The 17,121-nt window shown below is 40.7% G+C and overlaps 1 protein-coding gene across 2 annotated transcripts in view; it reads left to right on the top strand.

Annotated features, from left to right (window-relative positions):
• CEP85L (centrosomal protein 85 like) overlaps positions 1 to 17,121 on the top strand; it is a 250,546-nt gene that overhangs the window by 62,048 nt on the left and 171,377 nt on the right. Inside the window, exon 1 of one of the 2 annotated variants that reach the window (XM_043963688.1) lies at positions 10,120 to 10,436. The exons of the other annotated variant lie outside the window; for it this stretch is intronic. Within the exon in view, the coding sequence (XP_043819623.1) occupies positions 10,373 to 10,436 (64 nt within the window). The 5' untranslated portion in view covers positions 10,120 to 10,372. Of the gene's footprint in view, positions 1 to 10,119; positions 10,437 to 17,121 lie in introns of those variants that run through there. 2 annotated transcript variants of the gene reach the window in all.

The following is a 17,121-nucleotide window of genomic DNA, read 5'->3' as shown; positions in this document are numbered from 1 at the left end:
ATCCACTGCACCACCTAGCTGCCCTCCCCGCCCCCCACCCCTGTAAGAAAATATTGATTGGATTTTTCTGTATACTATTCTGACTGGACACAGCAGTGGCATATGTTTAAATCCCACAACCTCAAGCAAAATATCACAGAAGGGACTGTTTTCCTTTCATGAGGTCCTAAGCATTTTGCAAGCTGCTTCGATGGTAGTTAAACCCCTGCACCAGACATCTTCATATTCTTCTATCATCTGATATACTGAAATTCTTTTCATAGGAAACTTAATAATGTTAAATGAGATTCAATGAACTTAATTTTCTTGGCATCTTAGGAATAAGGTAATAGTAGTAGAATTTGAATTTTCTGTAATTTGTACAGAGAATCAGTATGTAATGAAATAATATCTTATTGTCTTCAGTTAATTCTAAAGTTTCCAGAAGTTTCTGACTTCTAAGGAGTAAACTCTAGCAAGGTGACAAAATCCACCAGAGCTATGGCAGTTAACAGAGCAGATGAAGTGCATCAGAAGTAATTACATCTCCACTTTGGCTTGCAAAAGTGATAGCTAGCTGGGATATTTAAGAAGGGAGAACAGTTGCAATTGCTCCTGCATTTAAGACTTGCTGCAATCCTGTTGCAGAATTGGTTAAGGATGTAGCTGCAGTCAATTGTTTACTCTGTGAATTCTTTCCTTTTGCTTTGCTGACCTGCTGGAAGGCTGCTCAAGAGAAATTGTGATATTCCTGTGTCTCCACACCCTGTGCATGTTGTTTACCCTAGATTGTGCTTAGTACGTACCCTGGAGCAGGGGTCATCTTACTGAAAGGATGAGGTTTTGATAACATGGAAATTCAGGTGTAGCCTAGATCACGTATCCCTAAAAAGAGGTTTGAGACTGGCTTCTTGGTTGCCTACAAATCTCATCTAAAATCCCACCTTCTACAAGAAGGCTTACTTGGCGCCTTCCCTCTAAGATTACCTCCAATTTACCTTGTCTTCATAGTGTATGCATAATTTTTTGCATACTGTCACCCCCATTAGAATGTGAGCCCCCCCAAAAGAATATGAGCCCTTTGAGGGCAGGGACAGTTTTTTTTTTTGCCTCTTGTATTCCCAAGAAACTTAATAAATTCTCATTGATTGACTTCAGACCTATGAGTATTGTGCTTGAATTACAGTTCCATGGGAATCATGGAAACTACTCCTTTCACTTTGAAAGGGTAGACTTACAAGTGCATTGGTGTCATAGCAAGAGTGAACTATTAATGTCATATTGGCCATTCCTCAAGTACAGACAGCTGTAGCAGTCACTTCTGGGCAGTCTTCTCCCACTTTGTTACAGAAAAGCTGCCCATCTTTAATGGGCAACAGCAGCAAGACAGTGTGAACTGTAATTTAAAACAGCCTTGTACTTTTAAGAGACTGGGCTAGGGGGGCATTTGTAATAGGGAAATTAGGAAGGTCTTCTGATTGAGATGTTCATCAGATGGAAGAAGGTTCTGCATTGTTGGTAGGTTATAAATACTTTATGGGTGAGTTTATAAGTTTGTCTAGCACACATACATACATACATACATACACACACAGAATTCCCAAGCCTTCTCTAAGTTTTGGGTCCACTGGATGCATTATGTTTATTCTCTATTGACTACAACAACTCAGAAATGCCAGTTTAAATAGATGATACAAGACTAAATATGATCAGGATTTTCTTGTCACAGTCTACCTATACCTCCTGGGATGACTTCATGGGGCTCAGCACTAAGGACCTAGGAAATCAAACCCTTTACTTTCTGGCAGAATTTTGGACAGAAGTCACTAGAATATCTTCCCTGTGTCAGTCAGCTTCAAGGATTTACTCTCTTAAAGCCCATGGCACAATCACTGATAGAAAGAACAATTGTTTGTAGTTACATAGTTCCACACTTTTATTTGTCTTGGCTCTTAATCAAAACTTATTTTGGAAATGTGACACCATGGCCTGTACTTTAGGATGCAGTAATAAGGCTGGATTCTGATAGCTTACATCCATGAATTTTGACAGTAATTATACATATATGCATGTATGTATTATGTATATGTATATACATATATGAAGACTTAAATACATTACTGTACATATACATATACACACTCAACTATTACCTAATTGGAGGTAGTATAATGTAGGATAGAAAGCTGATCTCAGGGCCAGTAAAACTTTCTGGGTTCAGGCTCTGTCTCTGACACATATTGACAGTGTAATACCCCCTTTCCACCCTCAAGCAAATACTTCACCTCTCCATACTCTAGGAAGTTCTCTAAGATTATAAATTGTAGAGAAGGTGCTGACCTGCATAGGTAGAAGGGGTTTCCTTAGCTGGGAGGAATACCAGGGAAATCAGAGCCAGTTCCTATCTTTATTACCTATTTTTGGCTGGGAAAAAGTAGTTACTGTTGGTTGCAGTACTTAGAAATGTTCTAAATGAGGAAGTGAACAATTTGTTCACAGGATGTTTGGTTTTGGCAAATCTTACCAGAAGAAGGGACCTAGCTCAGTGGTCATTTGGATTAAGGAATATATGGACTGTGAGAAAATAATGGGATTTGGCAGATGCCCTACCTAAAGATTTATTTGGAATTGATTGTATTGGCGAGACTGAGAGACTGAGTCCCTACTTAAGGTTGATTAAATTGAGACCACACCTGGCTGGCCCTGAGTGGGGTGTTGTTTTCTCAGAGGCTGTAGACTACAACATCAACAGGAGACTACCCTCAACCAATCAGCTTGAAGGACCTCACCTTCCAGGGAGGGAGACAGGAAATAGGAAGGTGAGGCTGGTTCCCTGGCTTGGCCTCTTTGGTTCAAGAGCAAGCTCATGGTAGTAGAAGGAAGAGGAGAGTAGACAGGTTTCCTAACTTTTGGAACTTCACATGTTCCCTCTTGGATAGCTAGGTGAAGGCAGCTTTCTCTCTCTCTCTCTTTGCTAACCTCTAATATACTTTAAAGCCTAAAATGTTGCTGAATTTATCAGTAAATCTTAGCTAGTTCCCACCCACTCCTCCAAACGGGGGTGGGGAGGGGGTGTTGGGGGGGTGGGGAGACAGGTAAGGACACACATTAGATTTTAAACATCACAGGACCAAGTTGGGTTCATGACCATGCCCTGGAGGAACCTTCCATCTTGGGGACCTGCTGTCATGGTTAGTGACTGCCTCTCTCTGACCCCTATTTTAGAAAAGCCCCAGACATTTCCATTCCTTGTTTTTCCCCCATCTCCTCCATAGCCTCATAAAGAGTTGTTACCTTTCCTCCCACTCCCAATCTGGAATAGTGAACTGTGCTCTAATCAATTCAGCCTTGTTCCTTATGAGTGTGTCAGGCCAGTTCCCTTTGAACCCACTTCCTAGCCCTGTAATCTTCAGGACTAAAGTGTCCTTGCTTGCTACCACTCTTCTATTTGTGCTGTCTACTACCAGTTGGGAGAGTCCTAATCTTGACAAATAGGAACAAGTAGGGGTCCATTTTCTCTCAAACTATAGGATCAGCAAATGAGTCAAGCCCTTGTTTTAGCGGGGTGCCCCCAATTAGTGCCAAAATGGCAGATGATCTGCCAAGGCCATCCTTCAGATTCAGATGGCTTCAGACTCCTATCCAGCTTTGTGACCTTGGGCAAGTCACTCTACCCATGCCTGCCTTAGTTTCCTCACTTATATAATGGGAAAAAATAACAGTACCTACCTTTCAAGGTTGTTGTAAAGATAAGATGAAATAATATTTGTTAAGTGCATTGCAACTCTTAAAGTGTTATTTAAATGCTATGATGACAATGATGGTGATGATGAGACCATTTCTATTTGAAGGCAGGCAGAAGAAAGTGCTTGAGAATGCTGGTAACATTCAGATACCAGTTTTTGTTTTGTTTTGTTTTGTTTTTAGCTATTCCCCAACTGATATGGTTTGTAAATTCCTGCTAGAAATTCAATAATACACAGAAGTAATTCTCTCTTTAAAAAGTTAATGTAACAAAGAGGCTCTCAAAGAGGCAGGTTTAACTTTCATAATACAGAAAATAAAACTGGAATTATAAACTTAAGTGGCTTGTCCAGAGCAATGAAAGCTTTAAAAGACAATAAAAACGAATTCTAATTATGATAAATTAAATCAGTAAGCATTTTTAAAGCTTTAGCTATGTGTCATGCACTGTGCTATGAGCTAGGGATACATATATAAATAGTCTCTGCCTTCAAGGAGCCTCCAGGCTAAGGGGGATAAAGCATAAAAAGGAGATGAAAAGGGAAGCGGGGTGGTAATGGTACCCAGTCACAAGGTAAACATGCTAGAGAAAGTCCATGGTATCAAGAGTAGAGCCTGGAGAGAAATGAAGCTATGGATGGCCTGAGCATTTTCCTGAAAATGGAAATTCTGAGAGGAATCAACCAATCAGAGGAAGGATCCTCAGGGGTGGAGTATACATTTTATGTTAGAAGGCCTAGTGCATGTGAACTTTCTGGGTGAAGAGGATTCAGTGCTTGAATTTCCAGGGTGAGAGGCTGCTGTGGCTTGGTGGGGAAAATCCAGAGAGTCAGGAGTGGAAGTGGAGAGAAGACTAAACACACAGATGACCTGGGCACTTTTTTTCAGATGGTTCTTTGAGAAACCAATCAGAGGAGGGAACCACACAGTGTAATTATTATTATTAACAATAATTTTGCTATTCTAAATTACATTTAGAATACTAGTATTTTAAGCTGGTAGGGAACTTTAGAGATTATCCATTTCAACCTCTTGTATTTTGTAGATGATGAAATGATGTACTGAGAGGTGACCTGTCCAAATATACAGTAAAATGGTAGAGCCAAGACTAGGTTCCTAGTTCAATACTTTAATTACAAAGATTGCCTTTTCCATCAGTTTTTTGTTATGACCTTGAATAAACCTGTTTCTATTAGTTTAATTAACTGTAAAATAGAAGTGATAGTAAACAAAAAAAACAAATTTAAAGCCATTTTAATAGATTTATCTTGAATTGTCTGAGAACATTTGTAAACAGGAAAATCTCATTAACTACTTATTACTTACAATTGCAGGGTAGCTAGGTGGTGAAGTGCATAGAGTGCCAGACTGGAGTCGGGAAGACCTGCGCTCAAATTTGGCCTCAGACGCTTACTAGCCATGTGACCCTGGGCAAGTCATTTAACTGTTTGCCCTGCAAAACAAAACAAACAAAAACTGGAAAAGGAAATGGCAGACAACTCCAATATCTTTGCCAAGAAAGCCCTAAATGGATTCATGAAAAATGAGACACAAATGAAATGAGTGAACAACACTTACAAACTGTAATTAGATTTTATATTCCATTTAAAATAGCATTTATAGGGGGCAGCTAGGTGGCGCAGTGGATAAAGCACTGGCCTTGGATTCAGGAGTACCCGAGTTCAAATCCAGCCTCAGACACTTGACACTTAACTAGCTGTGTGACCCTGGGCAAGTCACTTAACCCTCATTGCCCTGCAAAAATTAAAAAAAAAAAAAACATAAAATAGCATTTATAGAGATCTTATTTTTGTTATTGTGGCCAGTAAATTTACATCTCTTGTAAAGTAAATTCAAAGCAACTTAAACCATTCAATTTAGGGATGATTTTTATTATATCTAGGGAGTCTATAATTTAGCATTATTTTCCTATATAGACATATACTAAAGCCTTAATCTGATGCTTCACTGTGGCATGGAGGGAGCCCTGGGCTCTCAAAGGCTATGCTAATGGAACACAAGTTCTGGCAGGTTCTACCATGGAAAGGCTTTGAGTATGGGACCAACAATGGAGTCTATGTCTGTCTTGACTAGGGACTAATCTAGCTAAATTTGGAAAGGCTTGTTTACCCACTTGGCCCCAGGAAGATGGTTTTTTTGACCACAGCAACCCTTTGAGACCATTTTACATAGGATTTGCAGCCTGTATATGTAGAAAAGGTGCCCAGAAGAATGGAAGAATGTTGCTTTATGTAATAGTTACTATTATTTATCATGTTTATCATATTTACAATGATCTATTTATAAAATATATTGCTTTATAATAGTTTTGTTGTTATTATAATATTTAATAGAAGTCTTTTTTGATAGAAATAATCCTTATTTTGCCTGTTTGGATTTTCTCAGTAGGGCATACGTGTGTGTGTATGTATTCTTGTTGTTCAGTCATGTCTAACTGTTTGTGACCCCATCTGGGGTTTTCTTGGCAAAGGTGCTGGAGTGGTTTAACATTTCCTTTTCCAGATGTGGAAACTGAAGCAAACAGTATTAATGACTTGCCCAGGGTCCCACAGCTAGTAAATATCTGAGGTCAGATTTGAACTCAGGAAGGTGAGTCTTCCTGACTCCAGGCCAGGCACTCTATCCACTGTACCAATTAGCTGCTATAAACATATGTATATATGTATGTACATTTATACATATTTGTATGTATACTTGATGACTATGTGTAGCTATATCTATCTATCCATAAAATATAATGAAGAATTATCAGGTCCTCCTGAATCCAGGGCCAATGTTTTATCCACTGAACCACCTAGCTGTCCCTACCTTTTCTTTTCAAATTAAGAAGCAAAAGCAGTTAGATTTGTCCCTGCCCCCCCCCCCATCTCTTGAGTATCTGTTATCTGTGAAAACAGGTATATTTGATTCGTCATATATGAAAATGTTAATTTACTTCAACCTTCTTTCATTGCAAGTGAGCTACTTAAATTGCCAGAGCAGTTTTGCTGAGTTTTGTTTTATTACTGTGGTAGTGATAACAACAACAACAAACATAGTCCTTCGAAGTCCAAGAAAAATCAGTGCTATATTATTAAACTATGAATCTATATTGACTGCATTATTGAAATCACATCTTAGTTTGTATTCACAGGAGTTAATACCAAGGATCACTAAGGGCTTAGAAATACGCATAAAAGAAACCTTCCTAGGTTGCCCCAAACTTTGTAAGCTATCTGTTCCCCAAATTCCTAGCTAGAACATCCTGATCCTCCTTTGGCTAGAATTGGTCCTGAACAAGAATGGTCATTTTCCTTCCAAGCACATGCAAGTTGGATTTATCCCATTCCTCGATTCCACATACTTTTTTAGAATCTTTAACTACAGCTTTGGGTATGAGAGTCCAGGCCTGTGGCAGGTACCTCTTTTGTGGCTCACCCTTACCCCCAATTATTCCTCCTAGACTTCAGACCTGCAAGTTTTGTCATCTTTGACACCCCAGACACACTGACCACTGTCTTTGTTGTGCTGTTCTCTGGATAAGATATACCCTTTTATATCTAGCCTCCAAAGATTTCTTCCTCTGAGTTCCAACCTTAATTCAAGACATTCAACAAAAAATTAGCACGTATTGTGTGCAGACCACTGTGCTATGTGCTGTCAGATACACAAGGTTTAGATAAGGGATAATCCTGAACTCAGAGAATTTACAGACTACTTAGAGGGATAAGACACACAGATAGCTACAATAAACAATATTAAATAAATTCATCAGAAAGCTGCAAAACAAAATGCTGTGTGAGGTCCAAGAGGAAAGGTTATTGCCAATAGGAGAATCAGGAAAGATGACAACATAGAGGAGTGCCATTTGAATTGGTTAGTTCCAGCATGTAGAGGTCTTTGAATGCTTGTCAAAAGGACCTGTACTTTGATGGCTTTGATTGCTGGAAGTGAATGTGCAGAGGTATGCTCTTTCTCACTCTTGACCTAGTCTTTGTCCAGCTTGAGTTTTCTGCTTGTAAATCCACTAGATGGGTAGTTTATATATCATCTGTATTATCATCCATAAAATGAGGAAATGGAGGTTTATAGTGGTTAAAATGATTTGCCCTGCTAGTTAACTGTTAAAGGACAGACGTTGCAGAGATAATACTTAAAGCTGGTTTGTCTCAGGAGCTGATGTAATAACAAGGTTCATAAGGCTAATATGAATTGAAAGAAGTACTCTCAGTACAATTCTTTTTAAAAGCATTTAAATATTGTTAGAGCAATTAAAATGTCTACTAATGGCCCTAATAGATGTACATTAATATAAAGTTGCCATGAAAATTATCTAAGAAATAATTATCCTAGTATACATTATATTAAAATTTTTAAAAAGGAGGCATAACTATTCCTGACACCTTTTATTCTTCCCCATAGACCCTTGCTTTTTCGTTTGGGACTATTTGTGCTTCCCTAATTGCTATATGTAGGGGAATGGGAGGAAATTGAAATTTCTCAGGCAGAATAGAAAACTGTTTTCCAGGGGATGGGCAGGAAACTGGGGTTGATTTGACTTTCTCTCTATGCAATTTGGCCCTTCTACCTACTTTTTCCTGTTAATCACAAAGATTTTGCAAAAGAATAGAAAGAAGGTTTCTTATCACTACAGCTTACCACTGAACTTTGATTAGGTTCATTACCAAAATCATTAATAAGTTGTTCTCTTCTTTAGGTAAGTTAACAATTTAACAATTATCATCTATTTCTTTATCTGTGTAAATGTTGTAAACAGACTGCCCTCTGGTCCCTCCAAGGAAAGCTCCAAGAATGCCAGGACTGGTTTTCTTTTGGTCTGGTTTCCTGTGCCTTTTACATTTTTTATTAAGACTTGTGATTTTAAAAAGTATATATCTTTTGTTTTGCATAACCTTAATTTGAGAATATAGCCCCTAACCAGCACATCAGCTGAAATAGAATATTCCACTTTCATACTCTTTTACCTCTTCGGAGATGTACATTTTCTTATTACTTCTTTGAGGCCAAGCTTCAGTTGTGATTTCTTCAGTGAGGGAAACTCCCTGCAACTATGTGTACATAACCGTTCTGTCCTCTGTAGTCAGAGTTGCTCTAGGCATTAAGAAGTTAAGGAAAGGTAAAAACTAGTTGAAGGGCTTTCAAGAATTCCCCACACGCCTAAAATAAGAGATCTAAGCCGCCCTTCAGTCATTTCAGAAACCCCATTTAGGGTTTTCATGGCAAAGATAATGGAGTAGTTTGCTATTTCCTTCTCCAGTTCATTTTGTAGATGAGGAAACTGAGGCAAACAGTGTTGAATGACTTGCACAGGGCCACACAGCTAGTTAAGTACTCTTCCTCCCACCCAAGTAATCCCACTTAAGGTCACAAAATACTAAACAAATATCTCATTTGACTGAAAGTAAGATCTTTGAAGGCAAATCACTGTTTAGCAAATGAAGCCGATAATTTAATTTATTAAATTCCTACTTAGTGCCAAACATTGTGATAATCGATGGGGATACCAAGAAAGGGAAAAGATAGTCCCTACCCTCAAACAGCTTACAGTCTACCTGGTTATCCGTTGATTCTTTCATCAGTCCGGTAAGTTAGGTTTTATTATCATCACCCCTCGCCCTTTACAGAAGAGGAAATCAAGGTAGTCATTTGCTGAGGGAGGGGAGGGGGAACAAAACTGGTAAATGTTAGCCTTGGGATTCGAACCCAGGTTTTTCCTCACTAAGTCCAAAGTCACACAATATAATGAATCCGAGCAGGAAATGGTTCTCCAACAACTTCAGGCAGTAGTCGGGAGGTTCGGAGCCAGCTGGCCTTTGGGGTGCAGGGGGCCGGGTGGGGACCCTAGGATGCTCACAGGGCATGGAACAGGGTGGGGAGGGCTTCCCAATGGTCACGTGGCACACACTGCCGAGGGGAAGAGGGCAGGCACCCGGGCAGCCCCCGAAGGAGGGCTGGGCTGGCGGTGCGGAGCGAGGGTGATGCTCGAGCCGGAGACGCCCCCATCAGGGGCTCGGCCGGTAGGTGGGGGCCGCGGGACCTTGGGTTTCTCGGCTGTCGTAGCAGCCACCGTCTCCTGCCCTCTCGGACCACCGGCCACAGCCCCTCGATCTGCCTCATCCCGGCCCACCCTACGCCCGGCGGATTATGTAAGGGCCGCCAGCCCCGCCTCACCGCGCCCCGCCCCTGCCGGCCTCCGAGGGGCGGAGGCCGGAGGAGGAGGAGGCGGGGAGAAGCGGCTGCCGCCGCCGCCGCCGCCGCCGTAGCAGCCGTAGCCGCCGCCGCCGCCGCCGCCGCAGCCGCAGCAGCAGCCAACTTCAGACCGAGCTGCGGAGTCTGGCTGCAGGAAGCCGGGCCCCGAATCCCCTGGCGCCCGAAGCGGGCCATGGCAGCCGGCGCCCCGCCCCTGCCCCCAACCCCGACCCAGGCTGCGGCCCCGCAGCTGCCGCTCCCAGCCAGACGCTGAGCCGCCGAGCCGCCGAGCCGCCCAGCGTTAGCCGCCCCTGCCGCCGCCGCCGCGGCTCCGGCTTCTGCTCCTACTCTTTTCCTGTACAAGTTTCCGTCGCTTCCTAGAGCAGGCGCGGAAGGACCAGCGAGGGACCGAGGGCCCGCCGTCCCTGGCCCGCCGGCCATGTGGGGGCGATTCCTTTCCCTGGAGCCTGGCGGCCCCGGCGGAGTCCGCAGCTACCCCACGGGTAAGAAGCGAGCGGCCGGGAACGTCCAGGCCCAGGGCTGCGGGAGAGCCGCTCGGCGCGGCCGCCCTGCCCGGCCCCAGGCGGGCCGGGCGCCCCCGCCTGCTCTTTCTCACGCTTCGCCCCAATTCTCTCCATCCCCCCTTCCTCCTCTTCCTCCTCTTGTCGGCTAGAGGCTGCACGAGTGACATCTGGCGGGGCCCCTGGATGCGCTCTGCCCTCCCCCGGCCCCCGGAGCCAGCGCCCCCTCCTCAGCCTCACTGCCGCCTGCTCCCCCCAAATTTCCCGACCCCCCAACTCCCTGACTCCCGACTTGGCGGGGCCTCCTCCTGGTGCGGGCGCTGCCTTTGTTGCTCCTCCTCTCCCTATTCTGGGTTGTGGAGTAGATTTAAAAAACGATCCTCTCCCAAACAGGAATTGCGGAAGGGAGAGGAGTTGGGGTGCCCCGAGCCCCCCGCTTGGAAGCGGGGGGAAGGGCTTCGCCCTGGGGCTGCTGCAGTGCGGAGGGGGGCGGGAAATGCAGTTAACGGTATGACTCTTTGTGGGTGGGTTCCTTTTTTTGGGGGGGGGAGCGGCAGAAAGAGCCCCCAGGCTTCTCCAGCCGCCCCCAGCAAGAGGAAGTAACGTATCCCCTGCGCCTTTGGGAGGCGAGTTCTCTTCGCTTCTCCCCTGGTGGCGGAGAACGGGCCCGGGCAGTAATTAGAGCCTCCTTATGTCAGGAGGCAGCGAGAAAAATCCGCTATTCGAGGGCTTGTTTCTGGGGCGGGCGAGGCAGTCCTCGGTGCCATCGTTTGTAGTGATACGGAAGTCAATCTGAGGACACCCCCACCCCCCTTCTCCTCAAGCCTAAGGGATTTGGAAGGGGGGCACTGGGGCCTTAAAAAGCTACTGACTTTGAACCAGGATGTTGGCTTCTCTCTGCATCACTCCGGGATGGCTAATGAGGGAGCCAAGTCATTTGTACCTTACTCTTTGCTTGCTGCAGGAACTGTTAGGTGACTGCATAGGTACGGGTTTACCATTTCCTTTCTGTTTCTGTCACTTGTGACACTGAATGAATTTTAGTAGAAGCCAAGTTGGAATTAGCCATCCAAAAAGTCTCTTGTCTTCTGAATTTAGTCAAAAGATGACTTTGGTCCTGAGCTGCTGTATAGAATGGATTTATTGTCTTGCCCACTGCAGGCAAGCATTTGCAGCAAATTTTTAAGAGTCTTATATTTACAAAACAAAATCTGAAATAATATGTCTCACTTTGTAAAATGCCAGAGTTAAAATCCAGAATGTCAGGTAAGTCAGAATTTCAGATAAGTTAGATCAGAAATTCAGGGTGTAGTGTTTTTTTTTTTACACAAATGTTACTATTTATACTAATAGAAGAGTTTTGAAAACAGTATAGACCTTTAATGTTTGGACATTCATTTTCAAATAATAGTCTGAAACAGCCAGAAGTTTTGTTGGTTTTGCAGACAAACAATATGTGGATGAAATAATTGTTTTACATAAGTTGATGTTTTGCTGTAGTGTAGACTGTAGTTGAGATTTCTGCAGGTTTTTGTTTTTGTTTTTTAACAATTACAATCTTTTGAAATATATGTATACCCTGGTATTACAGAAGACTGTTAACCTGCAAATACTAATGGTAGTTATTAATTGCAATTTCACTTGTAGAGTCTGATGCCATCTGGTATGCTTTTTATAACCTAATCACTTGGGGAAAAAAGAGGTTTTGTAATGCTGTTGTATGTGCATAGTTTCAAAGAGGTACTGTGTCCATTTAAACTTTTTCTACCAGGGAACTGCTAGGCTAAGGGGGTAGGAGGGTTAGAAGCATTTTGAGATGTGGGAGAAGAAAGGAGTTGACTCATTTTAGTGATGATATCTTAAAATGCCATCGGGTTAGACCTGCTCTTGTCATGGCAGAGAGAGACAATAATGAATGAATAGCAGTTACTCATATATATATATAGGTTGTCCTAAAATTACATTATGACTTTTGGGACTTAAAACATTTTCCTCAGGACAAAAGTGGGTTGTCCAAGTATTTTACTTCCCACATTTTAGAAATGAGGCAACTAATGATGGCTTGAAGTAAAATGTTTTAACTTTGGTAAAAGTATATATTGTATTGCTTCAGGGTTTAAATTGATATGCCTGCAAGTTAGAACTCTTCCTTAAAGTTGTTGGGAAAACATATCTCAGCTATTGTAAAATCTAGAGTGCATTATAAGATAATGTAAAAAAAAGTTCTGAGTAAGTAATAATGTGACTGTATATTTTTTTCATTTTTTATTCAGTCTTCTATTAAGAGGAAAATCTTTAAATTCTTCCTTTAAAGCATTTTTTTTTTGGGTTTTAAGAATAAAACATGGTTTAAAAAACAGGAACAGCTGGTGAAGGTCAATATATGGTCTCAGTATTGATCCATGTAGGACATTTTTAGTACTGACAATTTGGAGCAAAGGTCTGTTTTAAAAATGTTTTAAAGACAGACTTTAAAACTGTCTTCCAAATATGGTTTTATTGCAGCATATCAGTTAGTAGTGTATTTAGTTTTGAATGGCACCAGCCAGGCTAAGTAATAACTATGAAAGTAAGAAAGAATGAAAGAAAGGGATTGGGGAAGATGAAAATGAAAAAATAAGGCCACTCTGGTGGGTAGTTCTAGATTGCTGCCTGAAATTGCTTCGGGTACCATTTTATTTATTTATTTATTTAAAAAAATTTTTTTTGCGGGGCAATGGGGGTTAAGTGACTTGCCCAGGGTCATACAGCTAGTAAGTGTCAAGTGTCTGAGGTCGGATTTGAACTCAGGAACTCCTTAATCCAGGGCTGGTGCTTTATCCACTGCACCACCTAGCTGCCCCCCGGGTACCATTTAAAAAGTTATCCAAACTCCTTTTGTAATATTAGATTTATATTAAGGTTTAGGTGCTTTACCAGTCTCCCTCTGGCCCCCTCCTTCCCCCTCCCCCCAGCCACTGGTTAAAAAAATTGCTGAAATGAAGCACTTCATATTGATGTGAAGGTTGCTGTTGTGTCAGATTTTTAGATATATTTTCTAGATTGATATTTGTCCTGGGATGGTATGGTGCTTTGATATTTTTTTAGGGCCATGATTTAATTATTCATTATACAGGTAGATATCGCAATCTTTCCACTTCTTACCCTGTGTAATTCTTATCATAGAATTAGAAGATTTAGAACTGAAAAGGAATTTAGAGATCATCTAGTCCAAACAGTTCCCAAACTTTTTGGTCTTAGGGCACCTTCAAACTCTTATTTTAAATACACATTTTTATTGATGTGCTTTGGTTTCTTATATTGCCATCGGTTCCTTCAGTAGCTCTCCTCCTCCCCTCCCAGATAACCATGCCATGTAACAAATAACGCCCCCAAAAGAGGAAAAAATTGCCATAATTGATCAGTACAGTGAAAAGTCATAAAATATATGCAGTGTACAACAAATGTGCTTTCCACCTCTGCACACCTTTATATTCTTAAAAATTGATGAAGCCAGAGCTTTTGTTTGAGTTATATCTATCAATATTTACATTAGAAATTAAAATTGATACATTTAAATATTCATTCATTTAAAAGCAGCAACAAACTCATCTCATGTTAACATAAGTTAATTTTTTAAATGAAAAATAATTTCCAAAACAACAAAAAATGAGGAATGGCATTGTTTTACATATTTTTTGGAATTGCCCTTAATGTCTGGCTTAATTCTTTTATGTTCTGTATTCAATATATTGAGATGTTGTTTTGGTTGAAGTATATGAAGAAAATCCAGCCTCATACAGATATGTGTATATGGTTGGAAAAGGGAGGAACATTTAAATAGGCAATTACTGTCTTAGTTTTATTATAAAATAGTTTTGATCTTGTGGAACAACTGAAGGAGCCTCATGGAACCCCAGGCATCTGAAGTCCAACTTTTGAAGACTGCTGATGTTGTCTGAACCCTTTATTTATAGATAAGGAAACTGAGACCCCAAGAAGGTAAGGACTTGCCTGAGGTGTCACAGCTAGACAGTATTGTAGTTGAAGTTGGAACCTACTTCTTTTGATACCATATCTAATTCTTTTTTTTGCCTACATCCCAGCTTTTTATTTCTATGTATAAATCTCCATAGATGATCCGCTAAGTGTACTCGAGGTCTACCCTTATGTTAAACATTGTCTTGTTACGTATATTGTTTAGGCTGCCTGTATCTTGTCTTATTCTTTCTGTGGGCCTGATCTACTCTCTACTTTCTAAATATACATATTATTGATCAGATCTTTTTAATTAATGAGATATTGCTAGCAACATTCTGCAGCCTATTTTGCCTTGTGCATAGAGGGGCAGGGACAGGGACTCTTGGTGATTTCATTAGTATAGTAAACTCTCAAGTAAGAAAATTCTCTCTATCATTGCAATTTGACAGTTTTTCTGCAACTTGCAGTCTTGTCCAAAGTCCTGAAGAGAGCCAGCTCTCTTCACAGTCACATTGGCTCTCTCTTTGCACATGGTAAGTCAATACTTATGCCTGCCCTGTGTCTTTCCATTTGTTCTTTAGTTTACTTGTAATTTTGATCATGCTCTGTGATTGATGACTATAATATATCACCTGGAAAGTATTGGTGTTAAAGAAATGATCTTTTGTGGCAGTGACCATTTTGCCATCATTGTAAGCATAGTTTATTTTCTTAGATTCACTCCTTGTGAATATCCTTAGCCTACTCAGTTATTAGTCTAGTTCACCTTTGATTTGCCCTCTTTAAATTAGCTGTAGTAATGGACTAATGTGACCAGCTCCCTTTCCAGGTCTGGGAAATAAGTATTTTTAATCCACTTGGTTTTTAAGGCCTGTCTTTCATACAGTACTGTGGATTTCACTGATGAGGTTTTGTTAGTATGTAGTAAAATGCTGTAATTTATACAATGTCATCTATGAATAGGAACATTTAGATAACCTCATTGTTTATCAGCCTCAAATTTTGTTTGGACACAGTTTAGGTTGTCTTTCAAGATACTGATGAACACCTTCGATGAATATTTTTTTCTTTGTCTCTTTATTTTCCAGTTCAGTTGGTGCTAATACTTATTGGATCATTTATCATTATCGTCTATAATTTTACATTATGTGAGCTTTTTGTCCCCTTTGTTAGATCCTCATCTAGATCCTACCTTCTAACTACAGTTGTCACACAGGTTGTACTCCATACATGGAATAGTCTTCCTCATATCTGCTTCCTCATCTTTAAGTCCCAGCTAAAATCCCATCTTCTACAGGAAGCTTTTCCTAAACCCTCTGAATTTTAGTGCCTTTACTCTGTTACTTATTTCCTATTTATCCTGTGTATAGCTTGTTTGTATGAATTTGTTTGCTTAATGTCTGTCCTCATTACATTGTGAGCTCCTTAAGGGCAGGGACTGTTTTCTGTCCCTTTGTATTCCCAGGGCATAGCACAGTGCCTGGCTCAGTGTAGGTACTTAACAAACATTTATTGACTGATTTAAGTGTGGGAAGGAAGGCATTTTGTCTGAGAACTTCCAAAACTGCATTTTTGTATAAATAAGTGAATTTTTTTTTTTTTTACAAAATCAGTAAACAATGAGGTATCATTTAGAGTCCTCTTAGTTGTATAGTATCATCTTCAAGAGCTTGTCCTTTCATATGGTTTCATTAAGGACATGCTTGATGATTGCATGTAACTTTCAAATAGCAATTTTATAGAAATGAGAAAGTAGTCATATGTCTAGGTGGTGGCTAATGTTCCATTTTATTTTTTTGGTAAAAGTGGTGCCCGTTATTTTTTTCTTTCGATTGGAATTTTTCCCTCTGGGGTATTGGAAATGGATTACTAAGTGCCTTGAAAATTATGTAACCTCTAGCATGAATAGAATTTAAGCTACTTGAGGGCAGGTGACTGTCTGACTTTTTTGTTTTAGTGTTTCCAGTGTTTAGCTTATTGCATGCAAATGTTATATTCTATATGTATTTTGTTAGGTTCAGCAGTGTTTCTATTTTATTAATTTCTTTTGCTGTTTCTTCACATAGTATATTCTATACTTTGACAGTAATGACTCAATGAAGTGGTTCCATAATCAAAATTTGTTGAGAATAGAGTAGCATCAAAATACTGGCAAATCTCTTTATCTTTGGTCCTTCTAGTTTGATGTACAAATAATCTCCCGGTGAACCTCTGATCTGGCTTCCTTGTGTTTCTTTTTTTTCCCTCTTTTTTTGTGGGGCAATGAGGGTTAAGTGACTTGCCCAGGGTCACACTGCTAGTAAGTGTCAAGTGTCTGAGGCCAGATTTGAACTCAGGTCCTCCTGAATCCACCTAGCTACCCCTTCCTTGTATTTCATTACATGTTCTTGGAAGGCTCATTTCCATCCCAGCTACTTTTCAGCATTTTGTGGAATAATATTACTAGTAGTCTTGTCCTTGATAGCATTTTATAAATTAGGTTTTACTTTAAATTAGTGTTTTCCTTGGCTGCCATGTTCTCTGGTTGTCAAGAAGATCATATATTTTGCTAGCTAAGATAGCTTTTTCAGACTCCTTGTTGTGTTAAACATTCTAAAGAAAAGGAGATAGTGAATGTCTCTACTTTTGTCCTTTTGCCATTTTTTTGAGTTGATAGTTTTGTTTAAACAGGTCTAGTTTGAGCTATAGCATTTGTGTGCAACCTTTC

The sequence above is a fragment of the Dromiciops gliroides genome, chromosome 4 (genome assembly GCF_019393635.1).
Source record: "Dromiciops gliroides isolate mDroGli1 chromosome 4, mDroGli1.pri, whole genome shotgun sequence".
NCBI classification, from domain to species: Eukaryota; Metazoa; Chordata; class Mammalia; order Microbiotheria; family Microbiotheriidae; genus Dromiciops; species Dromiciops gliroides.
This window is presented reverse-complemented; position numbering and strand designations above follow the sequence as displayed.